General features: G+C 36.6%; 1 protein-coding gene across 2 annotated transcripts in view; it reads right to left on the reverse strand.

Moving 5' to 3' along the window:
* Positions 1-24,692, reverse strand: part of Rab3gap1 (RAB3 GTPase activating protein catalytic subunit 1) — a 78,501-nt gene that overhangs the window by 49,515 nt on the left and 4,294 nt on the right. For both annotated transcript variants that reach the window (XM_070024039.1, XM_070024030.1), the window contains exons 3-5: positions 22,102-22,177; positions 7,350-7,482; positions 4,245-4,323 (exon numbers count right to left, since the gene is read on the reverse strand). In XM_070024039.1, the coding sequence (XP_069880140.1) occupies positions 4,245-4,323; positions 7,350-7,482; positions 22,102-22,177 (288 nt within the window). The remainder of the gene's footprint in view (positions 1-4,244; positions 4,324-7,349; positions 7,483-22,101; positions 22,178-24,692) is intronic.

A 24,692-nucleotide genomic window follows, 5' to 3' on the forward strand; every position in this document is an offset into this window, starting at 1 on the left:
GGATTATCAGGATTTAGGCCGTGACAGACAGTATCAGCTGCTAAATGCTTATTGATATGACTCACAGAGATAACTACAAAACTGACTATAATGTGTGAGAACTAAGGAGACAGAGGATGAAGGAAGAAAAAAACAAACACTGTTCATGTCTGAGAATACCATGTATTTTATCCTGGCAGTCATAATGTGAGGCTGATAAGGTATACCCAATTCAGAAAGTTTTGGGAACATATCCAGACTAACTTCTAAGAATATACCAGCCTCATATTATATATAAGTAAGGCTAGGACAATAAACTATGTTTCCAAAAGAATATAAGCAGCCAGACATTATCATCTACAGCTGTGCTTTTGCTTATAAGGCAGTAGAACAAGAAAACTACATATATTTTAGATATGCCACCAATGACTGCATGGTTGATACAAATCAGTACAGAGATTGTTGTTTTACTGTTTTCTTGAGACAATATCACACTATGTAGCCTTGGCTGGCCTAGAAATCACTATGTAGCCCAGATTAGTCTCAAACTCATGATCCTCCCACCTAAAAAGCACCTGAGTACTAGAATTACAGGTATGCACAATCATACCCACCTACATGTTCAATGGCTACTCAGACATATGGGTGTACATAAGGTTAGGAACACTGAAAGACTTTTGCTTAAAGCTTAGACTTTGGAAAGGTCTCAGTAAAATGAGAACTCTAGGATTAGGTATTTTCAATGGCAAATTCTACTAAACAACTCTAAACAACATCAGTTTTACAAAATATCCCAGAAAACAGGAATGCAGATGGAGGATACAGCTTGGTCATACAGTGCTCACCTAGTTTATGTGAGAATTGAATCTTCAGTACCACAAAAAAAACAACAAAACACTTCCAACTAACATTAAGAGATCAGTATTACTCTGATATCTAAAACACAATAGACCAATATTCCTCATGAACACAGGTACAAAAAATACCAGCATCCAGATTCAGCAATATATATAGATGAATTAAGTACAAATTACACAATGAAGAAATAGTCTTGATACATCCAAGCAATCAAAGCAGCCGCCAAATTAAAAATCTAAAGTCCAAATGATTGTATCTAAATTTAAAAAGCAAAAATTCAACATCTACACATTAAAAAAAAATCTGACAGCTAAGAATTACAGGGAAACTACCTTAACATTATAAAAGTAAACATAGGAAGGATTTAAGGGTATGGCTCAAGCATAGAATATCTGCCCAGCAAGTCTAATATCCTAAGTTCAAATCACCAAAACTCCTAGTATCACCATCAAAAATAAACAAAATTCATCCTTAATAGCAAAAGACTAGTCAAGACATCAACTCTCCACCTCGCCTTTCAGTTATTTTATTAGAAATTCTAGCCAGCATCTTAAAAAGCAAAAGGTTGGAGACAAAGAAATAGAGAGGAAAAACAAACTAAGCTCATAGTCAAAAAAGCTACAAAACTCCTAGAACCAAGGAGTTTAGCAAGTTTACAAGACTAAAAGTCAACACACAAAATTCAGTTGTATTACATAGATTAGCAATGAACATAGATTAGCAATGAACATAGATTAGCAATGAACCATTTAGGAATGAAAAATTTTAAATATCATTGTAATAGCTCCTTGTCTTTCTCCTGATTTTAGAGGGAATGTTTTTAGTTTTTCAACATTAAGTATGATCTTGGCTGCAGGTTTGTCATAATATTGAGCTTTTATCATAAAAGGACGTTGATTCTTTTAAAATTGTATTTATTATAAACGTGATATACAGAGGGCGTACAATTACATAAGTCAGGTAACGAGTACATTTGTTTTTGATAGTGTCACCCCTTCCTTTGCTCTCTCCCAGCTTTTCCTTCCCATAAGCACCCACAAGTTGTATAGTTCATTTTCAACACAGTATCTAGCGAGTACTACTGCTGCATTTGCTCACCCTTTGTCCTTCCATTTCGTTCCTGCTTACCATCGGAAAGACAGATAAACTAAGCAAACAAACCAGACAAAAAGAAAATAAAAACAACAAAAGAAAAAAACTTCTTGTTTCCATTTCTTGGAGTTCATTTCATTAAGTATTATTTTATGTGATCTGAGGCACATAGGCATTGTGCCTTTGTGTTCTTCCCCCAAGAGTATCTAGTGAGGCCTATATAATTTATCATGTCTGCATATGAGAGAAAATATAGGCCATTTAGGACACTGATCTTGTCAAAAGTTCTTGAGATACTCATGTGATTCTTCTCTTGGTTCTGTTAATGAGTTATATTACATTTACTGATTTACAGATATTGAACCACTATTGCATACTTGGATGAACACCAAAGAAACTGAGTACCAGTAGCTCAGGTCTGTAATCCTGGCTACTCAGGATAAGATATGAAAATCACACTTCAAAGCCAGCCTGAGCAGGAAAGTCTGTGAGACTCATCACCAACTGACCACAAAAAAGCCAAAAGTGGAGTTGTGCCTTAAGTGGTAGAGTACTAGCTTTGGGCGCAAAATCTCAGGAAAGTGCTCAGGCTCTGAGTTCAAGCCCCAGGATGGACACAGAGACAGAGACACACACACACACACACAGAGACACACACAGAGACACACACAGACACACACACACACACAGACACACAGAAGCCTTCAGCTCCACTTCCAGCTTTTTGGTAGTTAACTATCCTGACTTTGAACTAGGATCCTCAGATCTCAGCCTCCTGTAGCTATGACACACACACACACACACGCCTTCAGCTCCACTTCCAGCTTTTTGGTAGTTAACTATCCTGACTTTGAACTAGGATCCTCAGATCTCAGCCTCCTGTAGCTATGATTACAGGTGTGAGCCACCTGAGCCTGGGAACACACACACACACACACACACACACACACACACACACACACACACACACACACACACACACACACACACACACACACACACACACACACACACACACACACACACACACACACACACACACGCACGCCTTCAGCTTTGGTAGTTAACTATCTTGACTTTGAACTAGGATCCTCAGATCTCAGCCTCCTGTAGCTATGATTACAGGTGTGAGCTACCTGAGCCTGGGAAGAAGCCTATTAAATATGGTGTACCTCTTACATTAATGCAACATATTCATAGTTTAGACATAAGTGAGTTTTATTATCACATACTGTTTGAAATTAACATTTTTTACTTCAATTTCCAACATTACATATAAATTTTTTATGATATAGCCAAGCATAGTGTCTCATGCCTATTATCCTAGCTATTTAGGAGACTAAGTCTGGGAATATTTCAGTTGGAGACAACTGGGCAAAAGTTCACAAGCTCCATGTTAACCAATAAAAGCTGGGCATAGAGGCATGTACTTGTCATCCAAGATCTACTGTTGAGTTGCATCCCTGGCCCTGTATCAGCAGGTTACAAAGCAAAAATCAGGAAGAGGAAAGACATGTGAGGCCAAATTCAGCAGATAGGTAAGTTTTTTTTGTTTTGTTATTTTTTGGGTCCGGTCGTGGGGCCTGAACTCTGGACCTGGGTGCTGTCCCTCAGCTCTTCAGCTCAAGGCTAGCACTCTACCACTTGAGCCACAGAGCCACCTCCGGCTTTTTTCTTTTTGCTTATGTGGTGCTGAGGAATCGAAACCAGGGCCTCAGGCATGCAAGGCAAGCACTCTACCACTGAGCCATCTTCCCAGCCCCCAGATAGGCAAGTTTTAAAGTTGTTTTCTAATGAAATCCTACAGGTTGTACTCAATTCCTTCTGCAATTAGTTGTGACAATACTTGTGAAACATTATCAGGGAAACTTGTTAAGAGGCTCAGCCCTCAGGATTTTAAACAAGGAGCTCTTCAGACTCCCAGAAGGAAAACATATATTCAGCATAAATTATACTTCTTACATAAAAATTTAGGCATAACAAGTAACTATCAGTTCTGGGAATGGCGAGAATCCTCCTCAAATCCAAATTTCCAAATGCTAGACAAGAGCTAACCTTATAATCAATCATTTCTCTTATTTTATTATTTGTTTTGCAATCAGTCATTTCTAAGAACTGCAGTCAAATAGCCTTTTCTTAACTCTTCTACACAACATGTTTCACAGACTAGGGTAATGCCTAACTAAAATTCAACTGTAAATGTAATCGGATGCTGCATCCTATGAAGGTTCTGAACAAATGATTAAGCCTAGGGGCAGACTTGGGGTCTCCCAGACAAACATATTGGAAGACTTAAGAATAAAAGGAATACATACCATCTTACCAGGCAATGTGCTCTTGGAGGAAAGTCATTATTCATACATAGCAAATCTTGCATAGACTGTGGAATGGCATCTATAAAAACATTTTAAAATGAAAGCATAAATTCAATTTAAGACAGAATTTTGTAACATATTTGAGGAAAGAAACATCCTGCTAGACTGTATAGTTCTGCAGTTCTTTAAAGAATTATAACTAGGAGTTTCTTTATATCCTCCTCTTGACCACTTCAGACAAAGCTATTAAAAAAAAAAAAAAAGCATATACTGCCAGGTGCCAATGGCTCATGCCTGTAATCTAGCCACTCAGGAGGCAAAGATCTGAGGATCATGGCTGAAAGCGAGCCCAAGCAGGAAAGTCCCTGTGAGACTCTGATCTCCAATTAATCACAGAAAAAGCCAGAAGCGGTGCTGTAGCTCAAGTGATAAAGTGCTAGCTTGAACAAGAGGAGCTTCAGGACAGTACCCAGGCCCAGAATTGGCACACAAAAAAAGAGTGTATACCAATTCTATGCTTGTTTTTTCTTCTATATCATTAAGTAACTTCCCAACTATTAAAAATCTTGCTTGTTCTTCCTTTCATACTTCTCTATTTTTATTCAAAATTTTACTTAGGTATCTGTTAAGTCTATTATCACTTCCTTTAGGTATTCTTTTCTGTAACTATGGTCATCTTAAATATTTTTATAAGGCCTCTACCCAGTTTCCTATTTCTAACTCAGAATGCAAGTATTAAGTAACTTTTGTTTATGGGAATATATGTAATAGTTAAAGCTAATATGCTACTTGCACACAAAGGCATAGATATTTCAGGTTTATGTTGATAAATGTTAAACTGCTTTCTCTAAGAGTATAGTATCCATCTTAAATACGTTTTTGCTTTCTATGCATTACTGTAAAAGGTAGTCTAAAATTCCAGAAACATACAATTCATAAGGTTTCATATGTTTGGTCTGTCTGTCTATCTATGTATCTCTCTCTCTCTCTATCTATCTATCTACAAAGTCTTGCTATATACCTCAAGCTGACCAGGAACTTGAAATCTCCCTTCCTCTGTCTCCCAAGTAATATGCTACTGCTACCCAGATCAGCAACAATAGTTTTAAGTAGTTTTACTGTATTGCTACATTTATTCTATTTTATTATTGTTATCAATTTCTTACCACAACTAATTTGTAAATTAAACTTAACAGAAAACACACAGAGGTGTAGATACTATCAGTGTCCTCATGTATCTACTACGCAGGGGGTAGAGGCAGGTTCTTAGAACATACTCTTCTGGACAAAGAGGGAATACTGTATTTGACTGGCAGTTCTGAAATTCAAGTTATTTAATCACATACTGTTATACACTACTGTTAGTGTATCTCAGGACAGTTTATTTGACCTAGTAGTAATTAAAAGCCCCAGTTACTAAGTACCTAGCATGTTTCAGGTAATAAGGACTTAAAAACAGTATCTCATTAATAATACTTCATTAATCAATATCCTTTAAATGTTTTCATTACTCTTTATTAGTGTAACTGCAAAAAAGGTTTCATTGTGATATTCCTATTATGCATGTAATATACATCTTATGCATATAATGTACTTTGGTCAAATCTATACCATTTGTATTATTCTTTCTTCACATTAATCCTCTAAACAGTACCACTTCACTTTATAAATGAATTGATTTGATTTTAGAAAGGCCAAGTAACTAGCAAGTAGAAAAATCATTAAAAAAATTTTTGTTGGCATTACTCTAGCTTTGAATTCAGGGCCTTCTACTTGCTTAGATAAGTAATCTACACTGAGCCACACCTCTAACCCATTTTTACAGTTTTTCTTTTTCTTTTTAATTCTGGTCCTGGGATTGAACTCAGGGACTAGGCACTGTCCTCGAGGGTTTTTTGCTCAGGGCTAACACTACCAGTTGGGCCACAGCTCGACTTTTGGCTTTATTTTTAGAGGTTAATTGGAGAAAAGAGTCTCATGGATGATCCTGTCTCAGCTGGCTTTGAACTGTGATTCTCAGATCTTACCCTCCTGAATATCGAGAATTACAGGTGTGAATCACCAATGCCTGGCTACACTGCTTATTTTCTTTTTTTTCTTTTTTTGGTTGGTCATGGGGCCTGAACTCTGGGCCTGGGCACTATCCCTCAGCTCTTCAGCTCAAGGCTAGCACTCTACCACTTGAGCCACAGAGCCATTTCCAGCTTTTTCTGCTTATGTGGTGCTGAGGAATCCAACTGAGGGCCTCATGTATGCAAGGCAAGCACTCTACCACTGAGCCACCTGCCCAGCCCCCACTGCTTATTTTCAAAATAAGGTCTTGCCTTTTATTGAGCCTGTACCTGACCCATGATCTTCCTATTTTATACTTTCATGTCCATTTTCTTCCAGTGAGATAGAGTCTCATGTTTTTAATAATCAGGCCAGCTTTGAACTACAATTCTGATCATAGCCACCCAGGCAGCTGGAATGTATCCTTGTGCCTAGCTATTGGTTGAGATGGGGGTCTAATGAATGTGTATGCCTGGAATGGCCTCAAATCTCAATCCTTCCCATCTCAACCTCCCAAGTAGGGAGGATTACAGGAGTGAGCCAATGACATCTGAGTAGAAAAAAATCATAATTTTAATCCACTTGGTCTTAAGTACAAAATTTCGAGTATATCTGAAATATATATGGTGTATTCAATAGACAAAATTTCCTTAAAACTTTTATAATTCTTGATTAAAAGTTACCTCTTCTCCTCTTAACTCCAGTAGAACTTTATCTGTCCTTGGGACATCATTTATCACTTTCTACCTACTGTAAATTGTTAAAGATCTTGCCTTTCATACTGGGATGCACATTTTATTTAAATTTAGATTCTACAAAGCTTAGAATATCTAATGCACTCTGGGTATTAAATATGTGCTGATTGGACTAAATTTAAGATGAACAGCAATATAATTCTTCTTGTATTTCATTTGCAAGTATTATTTCAAATTTTACTTCAATTTTACATATTATAAAACATTTTGTGAGGCTACTACTGAGTTATAAGAACTAAATTAACAATTCAAAATATAACCACACTTAACAGTCAAGATTTTTCAGCTCAAGCCTTACCCTCTAATACTTCATCTTTTCCTTCTTTATCAGTGGACTCTTGTACAAGATAATGATGAGTGACTGAGAACTTGAAGTCAGCAAAGAAAATCTCATCTGTTTTCTCTTCCCAAGTGCCAGAAGTAAATATACCCTGTATTTTATGGAGGAAAAAAAGAATCCACCTTAAAATATTTGATAGTTTATTAATCACAGTGATATTTTCCCTTTTCCTATTAATTTCCATTTCATCTATTGCTATCTCCTACACAGTGAAAGTCAAAAAAAAGGTTTATCACAGTGACTCTTGAAAATAAAAAGACTCCTAGAATATTAACTAGAGTGACTTACAAAAATTATAATATTCAAGTAATTTTCTTATGAACCTATGTTGAAAATCATGGATACAGAGAAAATCCCATGCCTCTTCACATGCAACAAAAACTTTTCTACCAACAAAAGAATTCTATTAGCTACTTTGTATTTTATTTTGTGCCAGTATTGGGCCTTCAACTTAGGACCTTGTATTCACACTAGACTTGCTCTATCATATCTAGCTCTCTACCACTTGAGCCATACGTTTAGTGCAGCATTTTGCTAAATAACTAGAGACAGGGTCTTAAAAAAAACTCCTTGGTGTGAGCCTGGCTTCAAACTGATTCATCTTAGCCTCCTAAGTAGCTAGGATTACAAGCATGAGTAACTAATCTATTTTTAATTGAAAATTATTATTTTGTGTGTATGTGCTGGTCCTCAGGCATGAACTTGGGGCCTGGGTGCTATCATTGAGATTTTGTTGCTCAAGGATACCACCTGAGCTCCACTTCTGGCTTTTTGGTGGTTTATTGGAGATAAGAGTATCATGGGCTTTACTGATGAGGCTAGCTTTGAACCATGATCCTCAGATCTCAGCCTGAGTAGCTAGGATTAGAGGTGTGAGCCACCAGTGTGCTTCTTGATTAAAATTTATAAATGGTACAAATAGCATCAAAATAAATTTTTGTAATAAAAATTTCAAACCTAATACACAGCATTATTCAACACAAGAAACTGCTTTATAAAGAAGCATTCTGAATCCATTTTTGTTGCACTTATTTGTTTAATAGATAGCTTCAAACTTAAGCTTCAGTATTTAAATCTCATTGGAAAAGAAACTTCTAGAATGGAAGGAAGGCTAGAAATGTGGCTTAGTGGTAGAGTGCTTGCCTAGCATGCATGAAGCCTTAGGTTCAATTCCTCAGTACCACATAAACAGAAAGCCAGAAGTGGCACTGTAGATCAAGTGGTAGAGTGCTAGCCTTGAGCAAAGAAGCTCAGGGACAGTGCCTAGGCCCTGAGTCCAAGACCTAGGACTGGCAACAAAACAAAAACAAAAATCTTACTTATATGACCACTAAAGGTTAAAAAAAAATTCACACAGGACTTCTAATCTCTCATAGCTGTCCTTTCCAATGGAGAAGTAAACAGTCATTTACAACACATAACCACTCTGAATCAGGCAATACTGTGCCAAGCACAGTTCGTCCAAACTAGCTGAAAAATACAGAAGCAACCATTCTGTGAGTTACTGAGCCTTAAACAATATTTTTATAGCCATGTCTGAGTGCTTTACATTTGTTGTTTAAAAAAAATTTATAATTTTGAATTAAAATATATTTTAAACATTCTAAGGATTTGACTATACAAATAAACCATCTATTAATCTTTTGTTATTAGAACTGCTATGTATGATGTACATTAAAAGTTGGGGGAAAGTTGTCTTTGTTTTTTGGTAATACTATGAACTCAAGAGTCTTATACTTGTTAGTCTTGTGTTCTACCATCAAACCATGCTGCCAGCCTCCAAAATAATGATTTTTGTATATATACTTTTCTTTGATGAGTTATGCTATCTATGCTAAATTACAACATACAAAGCCTAGACCAAAGGTCTCAAGTTGTAATAAGTAATGAAATGATACACATAACAACTGCTAGTCAGAATGATCAATGTATAGCAGTTAAGGATTAAAACCATGATACAAGTCCAGAAAATTGTGAGCCAATTCCATGTTCTAAATTTGTAATAAAGCTGAATCCAATCCAAGATTCTAGTACTAATACTAATACTGCCAACCTTACCAATAATAATCTTAATGAGAATTTGGTTATGCTCAATAAAGAATGCACTCAAGTTTTGTCTCCAAAACACTTTTCAAAACTAGCTGAACTGAAAAATAACATTTTAACATCCCCTCTTAGTGGTATCATTTGACACCAAAGCATAACATTTGACACCAAATTCCAAAATGGTATATATGTACTATCAGAAAAAGATATATCTAGATATGCAACTCTAACTCAACAAAATTAATCTGGTAATTCACCAAGATGTGAGGACCATATGCAGATAATAAAAATGAACACATAAACTGGGTGCCAGTGGTTCAAGCCTGTAATCCTAACATTCATAAGGCTGAGATTTGAGAATCACAGTTTGAAGCTAGTCTAGACAGGAAATGTCTGTGAGACTCCAATTAACCAGCAAAAAGTCAGAAGTAGAGCTGTGGCTCAAGCTTTTTCACCTTTGAGTGAAAAAGCTAAGGGCCTGAGTTCAAGCTCCAGTACCAGCACAAAAAAAAAAAAAAGCGAGAGAACATATAAATTAGGAAAAACATAACATCTGCATTCAAATTAATGGAATGTTAAAATATTACATAAAATATCCAAGGAATCAACAAATAAACTGCTGAAACAGACTGAATTCTTTACAAAGTTATAGAATTCAAAGTCAATATAGAATCTTTATTTTATATAGTAGCAACAGTCTTGTAAAGTGAGAAAATTTTTAATGTAACACTCACAAAAAAATCAAACATCTAGGAGGAAAATAAATATAAATACCTAAAAAGTACTTCAAACACTGTTTAGGAACATTAAAGATCTACTACAGATAAATCATGTACTTGCACTGAAAGACATGATACTGTTAAATATCATATCAATTCTGCCCTCCTCAAGGTGATCTATAATTCAACATAATCAAAATTCCAGGAGGCATTTTTTGCAAAAATCAAGAAGCTGATTCTAAAACTAATATTAAACTCAAAAGGACCTAGAAGAGCAAAAATTATTTCAATGAGTAAGTACTATGTTTGGTTTTAAGACTTACTTTGCTTCAGGAATTATGACAGTACATTATTGTCAAAAGACAGGTGAATGAAATAAAACAGAGTCCAGAAATACATTCATACTTATACTCTTCAGATTACTACAGATGTGCTACAGAAAAGGATGGTCTTCTCAACAGACAGCCTGCAATAATTATTCATAAGGAAGAAAACAGAGAATATCGTGGGGTTTTGACAACACCTGAGTGTAGGCAAGTACACACACACACACAATTAACAATAACCTCTAAAATTGAGAAAATAGTCTTATCAAAATAAAACTTGTATTTATCAAAAGACAGCTAAAATGATTAGAGAAACCACAGATTAAAGGAAAAACTCAAAATACATGTATGTGAAAATAGACTCACAATAAGGATAAGGATGCTTTTCCCCCCATCCTGGGGCTTGATCTCAGGGCCTAGGCATTGTCCTTGAGCTCCTTTTGCTCAAAGCTAGCACTCTACCACCTGAACCACAGCACCACATCTGGCTTTTTCTGTGTATGTGTTACTGAGGAATCGAACCTAGGGCTTCATGCATGCTAGGCATGTACTCTACTCTAAGCCACATTCCCAGCCCAAGCATGCTTTTTAAGAATTAGCTAGTACCAGTGACTCATGACTAGAATCCCAGCTATTCAGGAAACTGAGATCTGAGAATTAAGGTTCAAAGAGACTCAAGTCTAATTAACCAGCAAAAAGCTAGAAGTGCAACTATGGCTCAAGTATTAGGGCAGCAGGGCTATGAAAAGAATGATGGGTGGGATAGGAATGAAATGGGGTTTGTTTGGTTTGGGTTTTTTTTGGTGCCAGTCCTAGGGTTGAACTCAGGATCTGAATGCTGTCCCTCAGTTTTTTTGTTCTACAACTTGAATGACAGCCCTACTTCAGGCTTTTTGGTGTTTAATTGGAGATGAGTCTCATAGACTTTCCTGCCTGTGCTGGCTTCAAACCATGATCCTCAGATCTCAGCCTCCAGATTAGCTTGGATTATAGGTATGAGCCACCAGCACATTACTTACAAAAAAAAAAAAATCAGATACAAAGAATACATGTAGGAACAGAACCAGGCTTTGGTAGTTTGCTCTTATGATCCCACTACTTGGGAGGCTGAGATCATGGTTTGAAGCCAGTCTAGGTAGACAAATCCAAGACTCTTTATTGTCAATTAACCAGTAAAAACCTGAAACAGGAGGCATGGTTCAAGAGGTAGATTGCTAGACAGAAGTAAAAGGCTGAGCAAGAGTATGGAGCCTGAGTGCAAGCCCCAATGTCAGGGTATACACACGGTAAGATTCCAGGTGTACAAAGCTCAAGAAAAGAAAAAAATAATACAGTGAAAAGGCTCAAACCTGGTTATTTCTGAAATAACCTGGACAAAGAGGAAGATTTTCTAGAATAACAAAAAAGTTCTACATTTTTATTTGGATGATGGTAATTTGGGGATACATACTTGTGAAACTTGAATTCTGTATATGTCTCCACCAGTAATGAAAAAAAAAATCAAGTTTTTATTTCTGAGAATGGAAAGGTTAGGGAGAAGTTGGTACTCTTTTTCCAGAAGAAAAAGAAAATAATGCCAACTATGCAAGAACACCATAGTATTAAACTTATAATACCTAAACTCCAAAGTCCTTTCCAAGTATCAACTACTCTAGAAACTTTAGATAACTAAAGTATTTTGCAAGCCAAAATTTTAAAGTCAAAGACCCTCTAAACAGTTAGTGATCCTTTCTCAGCATATTATTCAAATCAGTAAAATGGCACCTTATTTGGTTTATTTATGTCTATGTCTCTACTAGATAGAAATAAAAGTCAATGTTCCACTCATCTTTTCCCCATACTTGAAGAGTACCTAAACAATGAATAACGATTTTAGGAATTACCTTTATCAAGATTCATAGTATCTCCCATGTCTCAAAGACTCTATATTAATAGCTGTTTTTTAGTGTAACACACACACACACACACACACACACACACACACACACACACACACACACACACACACACACACACACACACACACACACACACACACACACACACACACAATGGTCAAGTTTAACAATCTGAAATAGCAAGCAGTATAGTCCAAAAGTTATTGTCTGTACTTTAAGTTACTATGAAAACTGTGCATCCCATGAAAGTAAATGAAATAGAACCCATTTCTTTTTTTGGAACCCATTTCTTAGACACAGAAATTAAATTTAAAATAGACTAAAGATATAAATATATGAACTAAAATTATAATTATCCTGAAAGTGAAAGAATAACTCAGAGTGATATATCTGTAACATGGAGAATGGGAAAAAGGTATCTGCAAACCAGACATTTCATAGATATTTATATGCAAAATATATAAAGAACTCTTACAACTAAATAAAAGATAATCTCACTTAAGACTGGGCAAAAGATCTGGATACTTCTTTAACAAAAATATAGTGTGAACCCATTAGGAAAATGCAAGTCAAAACCACAATGGGGTACCACTTCATATCCACCATGATAGCTATAATCAAAAGAAGTAGACTAAGCACTGATGAGAATGTGGAGAAATACAGTCTTCTACATTGATCTTCAAAATATAAAATGGAAAAACAACTTTGGAAAAATCTGTTATGTCATAAAAAATTAAAAAGAAAATTATCATGTGATATAGAAATTCTACTTCTACATATATACCCCAAAGAAATTAAAATATAAACTTCCATATAAAAAGTTATATATGGCTCACATGCATTTTATGTTTTTGGCTTCCTGAAACACCTATTTCTACTCAGGTACTCATTTTCCTGTTGGTCCTTTTCTGATCTTTTTAAGCCAGGTGCAGTCACACACAAGGTGGGCAATTTCACTTCTAGTATCTGAATGCTGTTCAGTCTTCGAATTGAGTCCCTCTTTGCTTTTTTACCATCCAGAAGTGGCATTTAAACCTTATTATTTTCCATTCCATTTCTATTTAATTTTTCCTCCCACTGGCATACATCCTATCCATTTCTTTTTCATGTCTTATTGCTCTTGCAGTGTGAGTTTAAAAGATGTCATGAAATCTAATTTAGAGTTCCTGCATGGGCACCTAGTGTCTTACCCAGAATAGTAGAAAATAGGTTGGACTCTTGTTTCATTCCACACCACCTCAAGTCTCATTGTCAGATGAGAGATGATGCCTTACAGGTTGCATAGCACTGGAACTTTCCTAGAGTGATGGCTTGGCTGTCAGGGTCTTCTGGGCTGACTCTTCCATTCCCTTACTATGATCTATGCCTAACAGAGGCCTTATCCAACTGTTTTGCACACAACACATAGTTGTACCCCCTAATAATAGGAACTGACCCCAACATTTAACTTTGATAGTAAAAAAAAGTTATATATAAATGTCAATAGCAGTATTATTCATAGTGACCAAAAGGTAGGAACCCAAACTTCCATAATGGACAAATGGATAAATCAATGAGTTTTATCCATACAATAGAATATTATTCAGCAATAAAAAAGAATGATGTACTGATAACTCTACAGCATGGACAAACTTTTAAGTGGAAGAAACCAGTCACAAAATACCACCTACAGTAATATGATTCTATTCACATAACCTCATTTTATATTTAACTTCATCTGTGTGTATGTGGTGTGTATATCTACATATATATTTGCTCATCAAGGATTTTTTTTTTGTCAGTTTTGAGGCTTGAACTTGAGGGTTGGGCACTATCCCTGAGCTCTTTTGCTCAAGGCTAACACCCTACTACTTTGAGCCACAGTGCCACTTCCCTTTTTGTTGTTGTTGTTGTTGTTGGTCATGGGGCTTGAACTCTGGGCTTGGGCGCTGTCCCTCAGCTCTTCAGCTCAAAGCGAGCGCTCTACCACTTGAGCTACAGAGCCACTTCTGGTTTTCGGCTTATTGGAGATAAGAGTCTCACAGTCTTTCCTGCCTAGGCTGGCTTTGAACTGAGATCCTCAGATCTCAGCCTCCTGAGTAGCTAGGATTACAGGCGTGAGCCACCGGCGCCTGGCCCACTTCCCATTTTTGTGGTAGTTAATTGGAGCTAAGTCTCATAGACTTTCCTGCCCAGCTGGCTTTGAACCATGAGCTTCAGATTTCAGCCTTGTGAGTAGGTAGGATTACAGGCTTGAGGCACTAGCACCTGACTTCCATAAAGGATTTTAATCCAAGCACTTATACCTGAAGTCATTATAAATATTCTTAAAAACAGACTATACAGATTAATTCTTCTGCACTTAAAGACAGGAACTAATACCTACTTAGGGCCTAGTAAGCCCAGACAATTTATATGTAAGAGTGTGTATGATGTGTTTAAAGTCTCTTAACACTAAGATATATGAATCCCATTTTACAGATGGGAAAAAGTTAGGAGTTTGAAAAACTTGGTCAAGGTTACCACATCTCTAACTGGTAATGCTAGAACCTGATCCACTTGGGGCTCTGTTTCTTCCACTAGAAGCTAAGGTACATATCCCTATACAGAATTTATATATGATAGATATAAGTAATAACCATCAGTAGGTCAAATTTAAGATGATTGGATAAATGCTAGCTAAGTCAGAAATGGATGACTGCTACCGAAAAGTGGATTTCAGTTTAAAATTAGTAAGGAAGAAAAGACAAGTCTTTGGGGTAATACTCGTTTGTTAGGGAACAAACAGCCCTATTTAGCTTAAGTTTCCTATAAGGAAGTGGAGAAGAAAAGGTAGGTAAAACAGAAAACTGATCATGACAGGAAGGAATATCAGTCATAGGAATCTAGGCTTAACACTCAAGAAAGCCACCAGTCTGTTTTTTTTTTCTTCCACCACTCAAGTCTAGTGCTCTACCACTTGAGCCACAGCCCCGCTTCCAGCTTTTTTAGTGGTTACTTAGAGATAAGAGTCTCACTGACTTTCCTGCCTATGCTGTCTTTGAACCATGATGCCCATATCTTAGTCTCCTAAAAAGTTATGGTTACAGGTGTGAGTTGCCACCACTGGTGCCCAGCTTGCCACTGAAGTCTTACATAAAAGCATGTATAATACGACAATGTTTAGAGAATTCCCCTGAACAAAATAGGAAAAGGGAAAAATTAGAAAGGAAAGGTGAAAGTAGAGTGACATAAGCAAAAAGTTAGAAGGTAATTTACAACAGTGATCATAAAAGAAAAGCTGTATCTGAGGCTACAACTCTTAGGTGATGAACAGTTCACAGTGATTTGGGGTACATTAGCTTTTTCTATGTGTCTCAATTTCTATCTTTAAATAACAGTACCTACCTCGTGAGACTACACGGGGACACTGAAACATGAATCAAAACCACAGTGAGATACCACTCCAAACCCATTAAGATCACTATTATTCCAAATACAACACCCAAAACTGACAAGCATGTTGAGGATGTATATTGGAACCCCTGTGCATTGCTAATGAGAATATAGAATGGTTCAGCTGCAGAAGAAAACAATACAAGAGCTCCTCAAAATAATGAAACATACAATTACTATATGATCCAGCAATTCCACAAGTAGTACATGTTGTAAAGAATTGAAAGAAGGAACATATATGTATATGTTCATAGTACATTATTCACAATAGTCAAAAGTGGAAGCAAGCCAAAAGTTTATCAAGGGAAGAATTAATAGATTTTTAAGGTGCTACATACATACAACAGAAAATTACTCAACCTGGGGCTGGGAAGGTGGCTCAATGGCAGAGCGCTTGCCTTGCATGCCTGAGACCCTGGGTTCTATTCCTCAGCACCACATAAGCAAAAAGAAAAAAGCCGGAAGTGGCGCTGTGGCTCAAGTGGTAGAGCGCTAGCCTTGAGCTGAAGAGCTGAGGGACAGTGCCCAGGCCCAGAGTTCAGGCCCCATGACCAGATCCCCCCAAAAAAATTTTAAAAAAATAAAAAGAAAATTACTTAACCTTTAAAGGGACTGAAATTCTGCTGTAAAATACATATGATACAGAATAAGCAAACCTTGGAAATATTATGCTTAGTGAAACAAACTAGTTAAAAAAGGACAACTATACGATTCTTCTAATATGAGCTTGTTTTTCTTGAGTAAGTAGCATTTTAGTTTGGGATGATGAAAAAGTAGACATGGATGGTTATCACAGTTGCATAATAATGTCAATATATTTAATACTAATGGACTGTCCACCTAAAATGCAAGTGTAGTATTTTTCCACAGTAAAAACCATGCCAGCTGGGCACCAGTGATTCACACCTGTAAATTTTAGCTACTCAGAAGGCTGAGAATTGAGGATCATGGTTCAAAGCCAGCCCAGGCACACTCTTACATATAAACTGTCTGGGCTTACTAGACACTAAGTAGATATTAGTTCCTGTCTTTAAGTGCAGGGGAATTAATCTGTATAGTCTGTTTTTAAGAATATTTATAATGACTGCAGGTATATGCACTTGGACTAAAATCCTTGATGGAAGCTGTGCACTGGTAGCTCAAGCCTGTAATCCTACCTACTCAGGAGGTTGAGAGCTGAGGATCATGGTTCCAAGCCAGCCCCAGCAGAAAAGTCCTGAGAGATTCTTATCTCCAATTAACCACTAAAAATGTGGAAGTGGAGCTGTGGTTCAACGTGGTAGAGCAAGAGCCTTGAGCAAAAGAGCTCAGAGAAGGCACCCAGGCCCTGAGTTCAAGCACACAACTGACAAAAAAAAAAAAAAAAAAAAAAACCAAACCTATGCCAACTCTTGGGACAGGAGAGTAAAAGTACAAACCAGGAGCAAGAAAAGAAGTAAGTAATTTTGGAGCATTAAACATTTAAGGGCTAGACTGGGATGTGGCATAGTGGTAGAGCTTGCCTAACATGCATGAAGCCTTGGGTTCAATTTCTCAGTACCATATAAACAGAAAAAGAAGTGGTGCTGTGGCTCAAGTGGTAGAGTGCCAGCCTTAAGCAAAAGAAGCTCATGGACAGCACCCAGGCCCTGAGTTCAAGCCCCAGGACTGGCAAAAAAACCAAAACACAACAAAACAGCTTTTAAGGGCTAGCAAATCCTGAAGCTCTATGGGCAGAATATGTGTTTTAAAAACACAGAAAATGCATTTTTTTGTTGTTGTTGTTGGTTGTGGAGCTTGAACTCTGGGCCTGGGTGCTGCCCCTGTGCTCTTCAGTTCAAGGCAAGCCCTCTACCACTTGAGCCACAGAGCCACTTCCAGAAAATGCTTTTTTAAAAAAAAAAAAAGTACAAGCTGGGCACTGGTGGCTCACACCTGTAATACTAATGACTCAGGAGGCTGAGATCTAGGAATGCTGTTCCCAGGCAGGAAATTATGTGAGACTCTTATCTCCAATTAACTACCAGAAAACTGGAAGCAGCACTGAGGCTCAAAGTAGTAGTAGAGTGCTAGCCTTGGGCAAGAAAGGTCAGGGACAGAGCCCAGTCTCTGAGTTCAAGATTCATGACCAAAAAAAAAAAAAAAGTACAGAGGCATCAAAGACAAAATTATTTGTCTACCAGGCATGATGGTATACATCTTTAATCCTAGCACTAGAAGAATCTGAAGCAAGAGAATGGAGAGTTCAATTTCAACCTGGGCTAGCCAGTAAGACCATCTCAAATCAATCAATCAATCAATCAATCTCAGGCCAAGATGTGATAGCAAGCTATGGCTTCTACATAAACCTACAATTTCTATCAAACCAGAATGTGTTCTTCTAAAAACTATAGTAATTCAAAAATAACCATTTTCAGAGGCTCCTTTTAAGGATATAATGAATGCTGCAGACCCCCCTCCCAAGTAAATTATAGTCTCATTCAAAATTGACCACACATACAGTTTAATGCGACAAAGTCTGTGGACTAAGAACGTCATTTATATATGATGCTTAAAGCCCTTCTAGCTATAAGTAGTTATGAATCCTTTAACCTGGATGAAATATAATTTTTACAATATGATAAATCCAGCTTCTAATACAATTTTGGTTTTGGTAGTACTGGGGTTTGAACTCAGGGCATCATGGTAGGTAGATATATTGTAACATCTCCAGCCCTTTTTCTTGATATGGTCTTGCTGAGACTAGCCCTTAACAGAAATCTTCCCTTAAGTGGAATGACAGATGAGACAGGTAAGTGCCAACATATACAGCTTTTTTCTGTTGACACAAAGTCTCAAGGCCCTATTGGGCCTTGACTGTGATTCACCCAATTTCCACTTGATGAATATCTACTATAACAAGTGTGACCACTAGCACCCCAAAAATATAATTTTCATAAACAAATGAGTTGAAGGATCTGATTCGGATTAACTGCCTGAACATCTCCATACCACTAGTTTATATCTACCTTTCTGGAAGAACAAACAGAAGGGGCATGGACAAAACGGCCATGGAGAAAGAGCCAGTAATACAACTCAGTATTTTCCTAGCATACTGAATTTCCTTGGTTCAACTTTCCAAAGGAAAACAAAAAGAAAAAAACAATGACCATGGAACAAAGGAAAGAAAACCTAACAACCTGAAAGTGGGGAATGGAAGTGGAAAACTATTTTGATAAGCAGCAAGTGAGGAAGAAATTTCTAGTGCTCTCTAGGCACTCTACCAATGAACAAATGACAAATGTATAAAACAAATAAATGAACAAAAGGGAATAGCTGAAAGGAAGAAGTCTTTTGTAACTTGAGTCAGAAGTCGGGAGGAAAATTTAATATACATGAACTATCCAAATATCTGATTTTAAACATTTATTCCTTGTGGAAAAATACAACTGAATTTCTCACCTTTACTACTTTTTAGAAAAAGACTCATCCATAAAACAAACCAATTACAATATATATAAATTTAGAAAAAAACTAATTAGAAAAAAGCATGAAATTACTAAATTTAATTCCAAGGAGAAAATGATTACTCAAAAAAGAAAAAGGGAAAAAAAGAACCTGTTTCATAGTTGCTTATGAAACTAAATGTAGAAAAATAAAAATGTATTAAACTAGGAAAAATGTCTGCCCTTTGTATAAGGTTTTAAAAATGTAACATTTTAACAAAACATACAATCAGCTGAATATATAATCTGTTTATATTTATTTTCTCTAATTCAAGGGATTAATCATGTATTTTTGAGAGACATTCAACAAACATTTACTGACAACAAACAAGCTATGTGTCATGTATATGAATAAATGAATCCGCAAACTACTATAACCATTGTTACGTACATTACTGGGTCAACTGAGTTACATCCTTCATTATCCTCACCAAAAAGAAAAAGACAGCAAAAGAGTCTTATCTATCAAGATGGGTACTGATGCTCACAAATTATAATCCTAACTACTCAGGAGGATGAGATCTGAGGATTGTGGTACAAAGCCAGCCTGTGCAGGAAAATCCATGAGACTTGTCTCTAATTAATCACCAGGAAACTGGAAGTGGCACTGTAGTAGAAATCTAGCCTTGAGCAAAAATGCTCAGGGATAGCACCTAGGCCCTGAGTTCAAGACCCATTACCAACAACAGCAGCAAAAAAGAACCTATTGATCAGCACTTGGGCTGAAGCAGGATTATCTCAGAAGCTACCCAGGCTCTCCGATCTTATCTAAAAAGAAAAGAACAAAAACAAACAAACAAGAAAGGAAAGCAAGAACAATTTAAAAAACCTGGAGTAGACATGCCCAATGGCAGAGGTCAATAAGGGACACTGACCAATCATGTCCTGGGGGAGGAGAATTAATAAAACATAAAAGCTGCTTCACTGGGAGAAATTTAATGGACTCCCTTCTTTAGAGCTCCCCTCTATGAAGTCTGTACTTTCTCTTCCAATAAACTTACTGTTTTACTATCAAATAAATATACATATGTATATGTGCATGTGTACACACACACACACACACACACACACACACACACACACACACACACACACACACACACACACACACACACACACACACACACACACACACACACACACACACACACTTACTTACTTTATCTCTTTTGGTAATACCAATCTTTTTTCCAAGGATGACACTTTCCAAAAAGAAATGTACTCTTTACCAGTCTTATGTAACTACAACCCTCGGTACATCATTTTTATAATGGCAATGAAAAAAAGTTTTTTTTTAGTCTTTTTTCCTCTTCCAGGTAATATCTAGCTTATTTTGCCTTTAATCTTAGAAGACATCAATTGTGTTATGTGTTTGCAGTAAGTACAATAGAATGATCTGTTGAGAACTTCACATTTTATCTTTAATGAAAAATCAACACAAAAAAAATATTTTGACACAGAGTATCAATTTACTCTGTATATTCCAACAAATCTTAAAATGATGTATACTTTCTAGTGTTGCTTTATCTGCTTATATTCTATAGATAACAAATTCATAGATTCAAACTCTGTGACCACCATAATGCTAGAAAACCTTGGTAAATATTGAAAATTGAGTTCTTAAAGGGCTTACATGCCATTTATATTATTAAATTATTATTAAATAAGAGATTACAATAACAAAATGATGAATTTTACTTTATACGAATTTAACAAACTAAGACAGTACACAGTATTAAATTGTTAATATCCTTAGTGAACTGAGAAAATCAAGATTTGTTCTCAGAATATCTGCTTCTAATACATTTGTGGTGTGGTTTATAGTAAAAAATCATAACCTTGAATTCGAATTTGAGTTTCACCTCAATTTTTTTTTTTTTTTTTGAGTCTGGTCGTGGGGCCTGAACTCGGGCCTGGGCACTGTCCCTCAGCTCTTCAGCTCAAGGATAGCGCTCTACCACTTGAGCCATAGCACCACTTCCGGATTTTTTTTTTCTTTTTGCTTATGTGGTGCTGAGGAATCGAACCCAAGGCCTCATGCATGCAAGACAAGCGCTCTACCACTGAGCCACCTTCCCAGCCCCTCACCTCAATTTTAACACTGCTTTTTTCATTCTTACATAAAATCCTCAAACATTCATATGCTAAAAAAAGGTTACTCCTAGTTATAAAGCATGAGAGCAATGAATTGCAGGTTGTGAGTTTTAACACCAAGGTTTTTTCCTCATTAAACAAAATATTCTACCCAAGAAATAAAAAGCCCAATTTTCCTGATGAAAAAACTTTGAAAAAAAGACATTTCATATTCTAAGAAATAAGGTGAAAGAAAAGTATCAAACAGAAAGAAAACTGGCACAAAAATGACTTTTTTTTTTCCCGGATCAGTCATGGGACCTGAAATCTGGGCCTGGGTGCTCTCCCTCAGATCTTCAGTTCAAGGCTTGTGCTATACCATTTGAGCCACAGCGCCACTTCCAGCTTTTTTTTTCTGCTTATGTGGTGCTGAGTAATTGAACCCAGGGCCCCATGCATGCAAGGTAAGCACTACTCTATGTTGGGGCCAGCAGCCCCAACATATATTATTTTTTAAAGATTTTGCAAAAGTCTTTCACATATTATTTGCTATAAATTCAAATCCAAAGTCTTTTAGATGCTACTTGGTGTTTATATACTATATGTAACTTTTTTTTTTTTTTTTTTGGTGCTAGGTCTGAGCTTGAACTCAGCACCTATATGCATAACTTCTAAACATTTAATTTAAATGTGGCAAGTGCAGGGAAAGGATTAAACATGTAAGTTTCAAAATAAATACCAATTTAGAGACACTAATAAATAAATCTGACCTTTTCAAGTGGCCTTCCCACAGAGTTTCCAATCAGTTTCCAGTCATTCAGGACTTCTTCAACTTTAGAAATAAACCTAGGAAAGGAAGGGAAAATTTTTTCTAATTATGTAACTGCACAATATGCAATTACTATCATGATAAGATTACTTAAAAAACAGTTTTTTTATATATTATATATATATATTATATATAATATATATATATATTATATATATTATATATAATATATTATATATATAGAGGGGTTACAGTTACATAAGAGTACATTTCTTTTTGGACATGCTTTTGGAAATGCTTTCTCTTGCTTAACCCATTTTTCCCTTAAAAAAGAATTTTTTTTGTCGGTCCTGGGGCTTAAACTCTGGGCCTGGGCACTGTCCCTCAGCTCTTCAGTTCAAGGTGAGCGCTCAACCTCTTAAGCTACAATGCCACTTCCGGTTTTCTAGTGGTTAACTGGAGATAAGAGTCTCACAGACTTTCCTGCCCAGGCTGGCTTTGAACCGTGATTCTCAGAGCTCAGCCTCCTGAGTAGCTAGGATTACAGGTGTGAGCCACTGGAGCCTGGCTAAAAAAGAACTTTTTAAAAGTATATTTTAACATTCTGATTAAAGAAAACTCAGAACAATATTATTGTTAGCCTTATTTATTATTATTACTTTTCCTCCTCACTAGAATAAAAGTAGAAAAGGAATAAAAGTATAAATAATCCCATTTAGCTCAAGAATTCTTAAGTTTTAATTCATTTAAATCTACTATTTCCCAATAAAGGCATTCTACCTTCTATACAAATTATGGGTCTCTTTTATTAAAATATGATAAATTTTCAACAGAAGTCAAAACTTACAGATGAAATTAGTAAGATAATTATGCAAATGATAAATCTCTCCTCTACATGCAAATTAGCAGACCTATTTAATTCAACTATCCCTTTAAATATATTTAAGAATTATCTGACTTTCCCTTCTTTCTCCCAAAAGAAGAAAACATTGTTTGGGAATTTGGTTTATTAAATAAAACAAATTTTAAGGGACAGCTGACAAGAGAATACAAGTAGACGTCATCTATATGAAGTAGCAGACATCTAAAAACTATTTAAGCCAGGTGCTGGTGGCTTGTGCCTGTAGTCCTAACTACTCAGAAGATTGACATGGTTCAAAGACAGTAGGAAAGTCTGAGATTCATTATCTCCAATTAACCACCAAAAAAGCTGGAATTGGAGCTATGGCTCAAGCTGTAGAACACTAGCCTTGGGCAAAAAGGCTCAGGGACAGTGCATAGACCCTGAGTTCAAAACCAGAACACACACAAAAACAAACAACCTGGAACAAGTGTCTCACATCTATAATCCTAGCTACTCAAGAGGCAGAGATCTGAGGATCTCATTTCAAAGCTAGCCCAGGCAAAAAAGTTTATGAGATTCTGTCTTCAATTAACCAACAAAAATGCTGGACTGCAGGTTTGGTTCAAATGTGAGTTAAAAAAAGTACAAGGAAACCGGACACCAGTGGCTCATGCCTGTAATCCTAGCTACTCAGGAGGCTGAGATCTGAGGATCAGGGTTCAAGTCAGCCCAGACAGGAAAATCCTTGAGACTCTTATCTCCAATTAACCTCCAGAAAACTGAAGTGGCACTGTGGCTCAAGTGGTTTAGTGCTTGCCTTGAGCTGAAAAGCTCAGGGATAGCCCCAGGTCCAGAGTTCAAGCCCCACAATCGACCAAAAAAAAAAAAAGCACAAGGCCCTGAGTTCAAGCCCAGTACTGACACACACAAAGAAAGAGTGAGAGAGAGGGAGAGAGGGAGGGAGGGAGGGAAGAAAGGAAGGAAGGAAGGGAAGAAAGAAAGGAGGGAGGGAAGGAGGAAGGAAAGGAGGAAGGAAGGGAGAGAAGGAAAAAGGGAGGGAGGGAAAGAGAAAGGAAAAAAGAAAAAGAAGAGAGAAAAAAGCAGTATTAATCCAGGTATTAATTCCCTTTTGGGGTGTTTAGTCAAAATAGCAACTATTAGTTTGAAAATAAGTGCCCTAGAAATAAGTTTGCATATTTACAAAAGAATTAAAATGTAAAATATATTCAGAAGTAAAAAAAAACTTTGCATAAGATATATATATATATATATATATATATATATATATATATATATATATATATCTGCTTATGGTACAGGACTTGCCTGGTAAGAACAAGGCCCAAGGTTCATCCCAAGCACTAAAAAGCATTAAGTGGGGCTGGGAAGGTGGCTCAGTGGTAGAGTGCTTGCCTTGCATGCCTGAGGCCCTGGGTTCGATTCCTCAGCACCACATAAGCAAAAAGAAAAAAGCCAGAAGTGGTGCTGTGGCTCAAGTGGTAGAGCGCTAGCCTTGAACTGAAGAGCTGAGGGACAGCGCCCAGGCCCAGAGTTTAGGCCCCACGACCAGATCCCCCCCCTTCAAAAAAAAGCATTAAGTGCATATTGTGCTTGCAAAGGTAAAAAACTGTAAGTCATTTCATATTCAATTGTAGCAAAGAGTTCTAAGTTAGTGGTACATCTTCAACTCAATGGTATAATAAGCAACCAATGAAAATCATGTTTTGAGCCATGTATGCAGTGGTTTA

The sequence above is a fragment of the Dipodomys merriami genome, unplaced genomic scaffold (assembly GCF_024711535.1).
Source record: "Dipodomys merriami isolate MVZ:Mamm:240054 unplaced genomic scaffold, mDipMer1.0.p SCAF_1, whole genome shotgun sequence".
NCBI classification, from domain to species: domain Eukaryota; kingdom Metazoa; phylum Chordata; class Mammalia; order Rodentia; family Heteromyidae; genus Dipodomys; species Dipodomys merriami.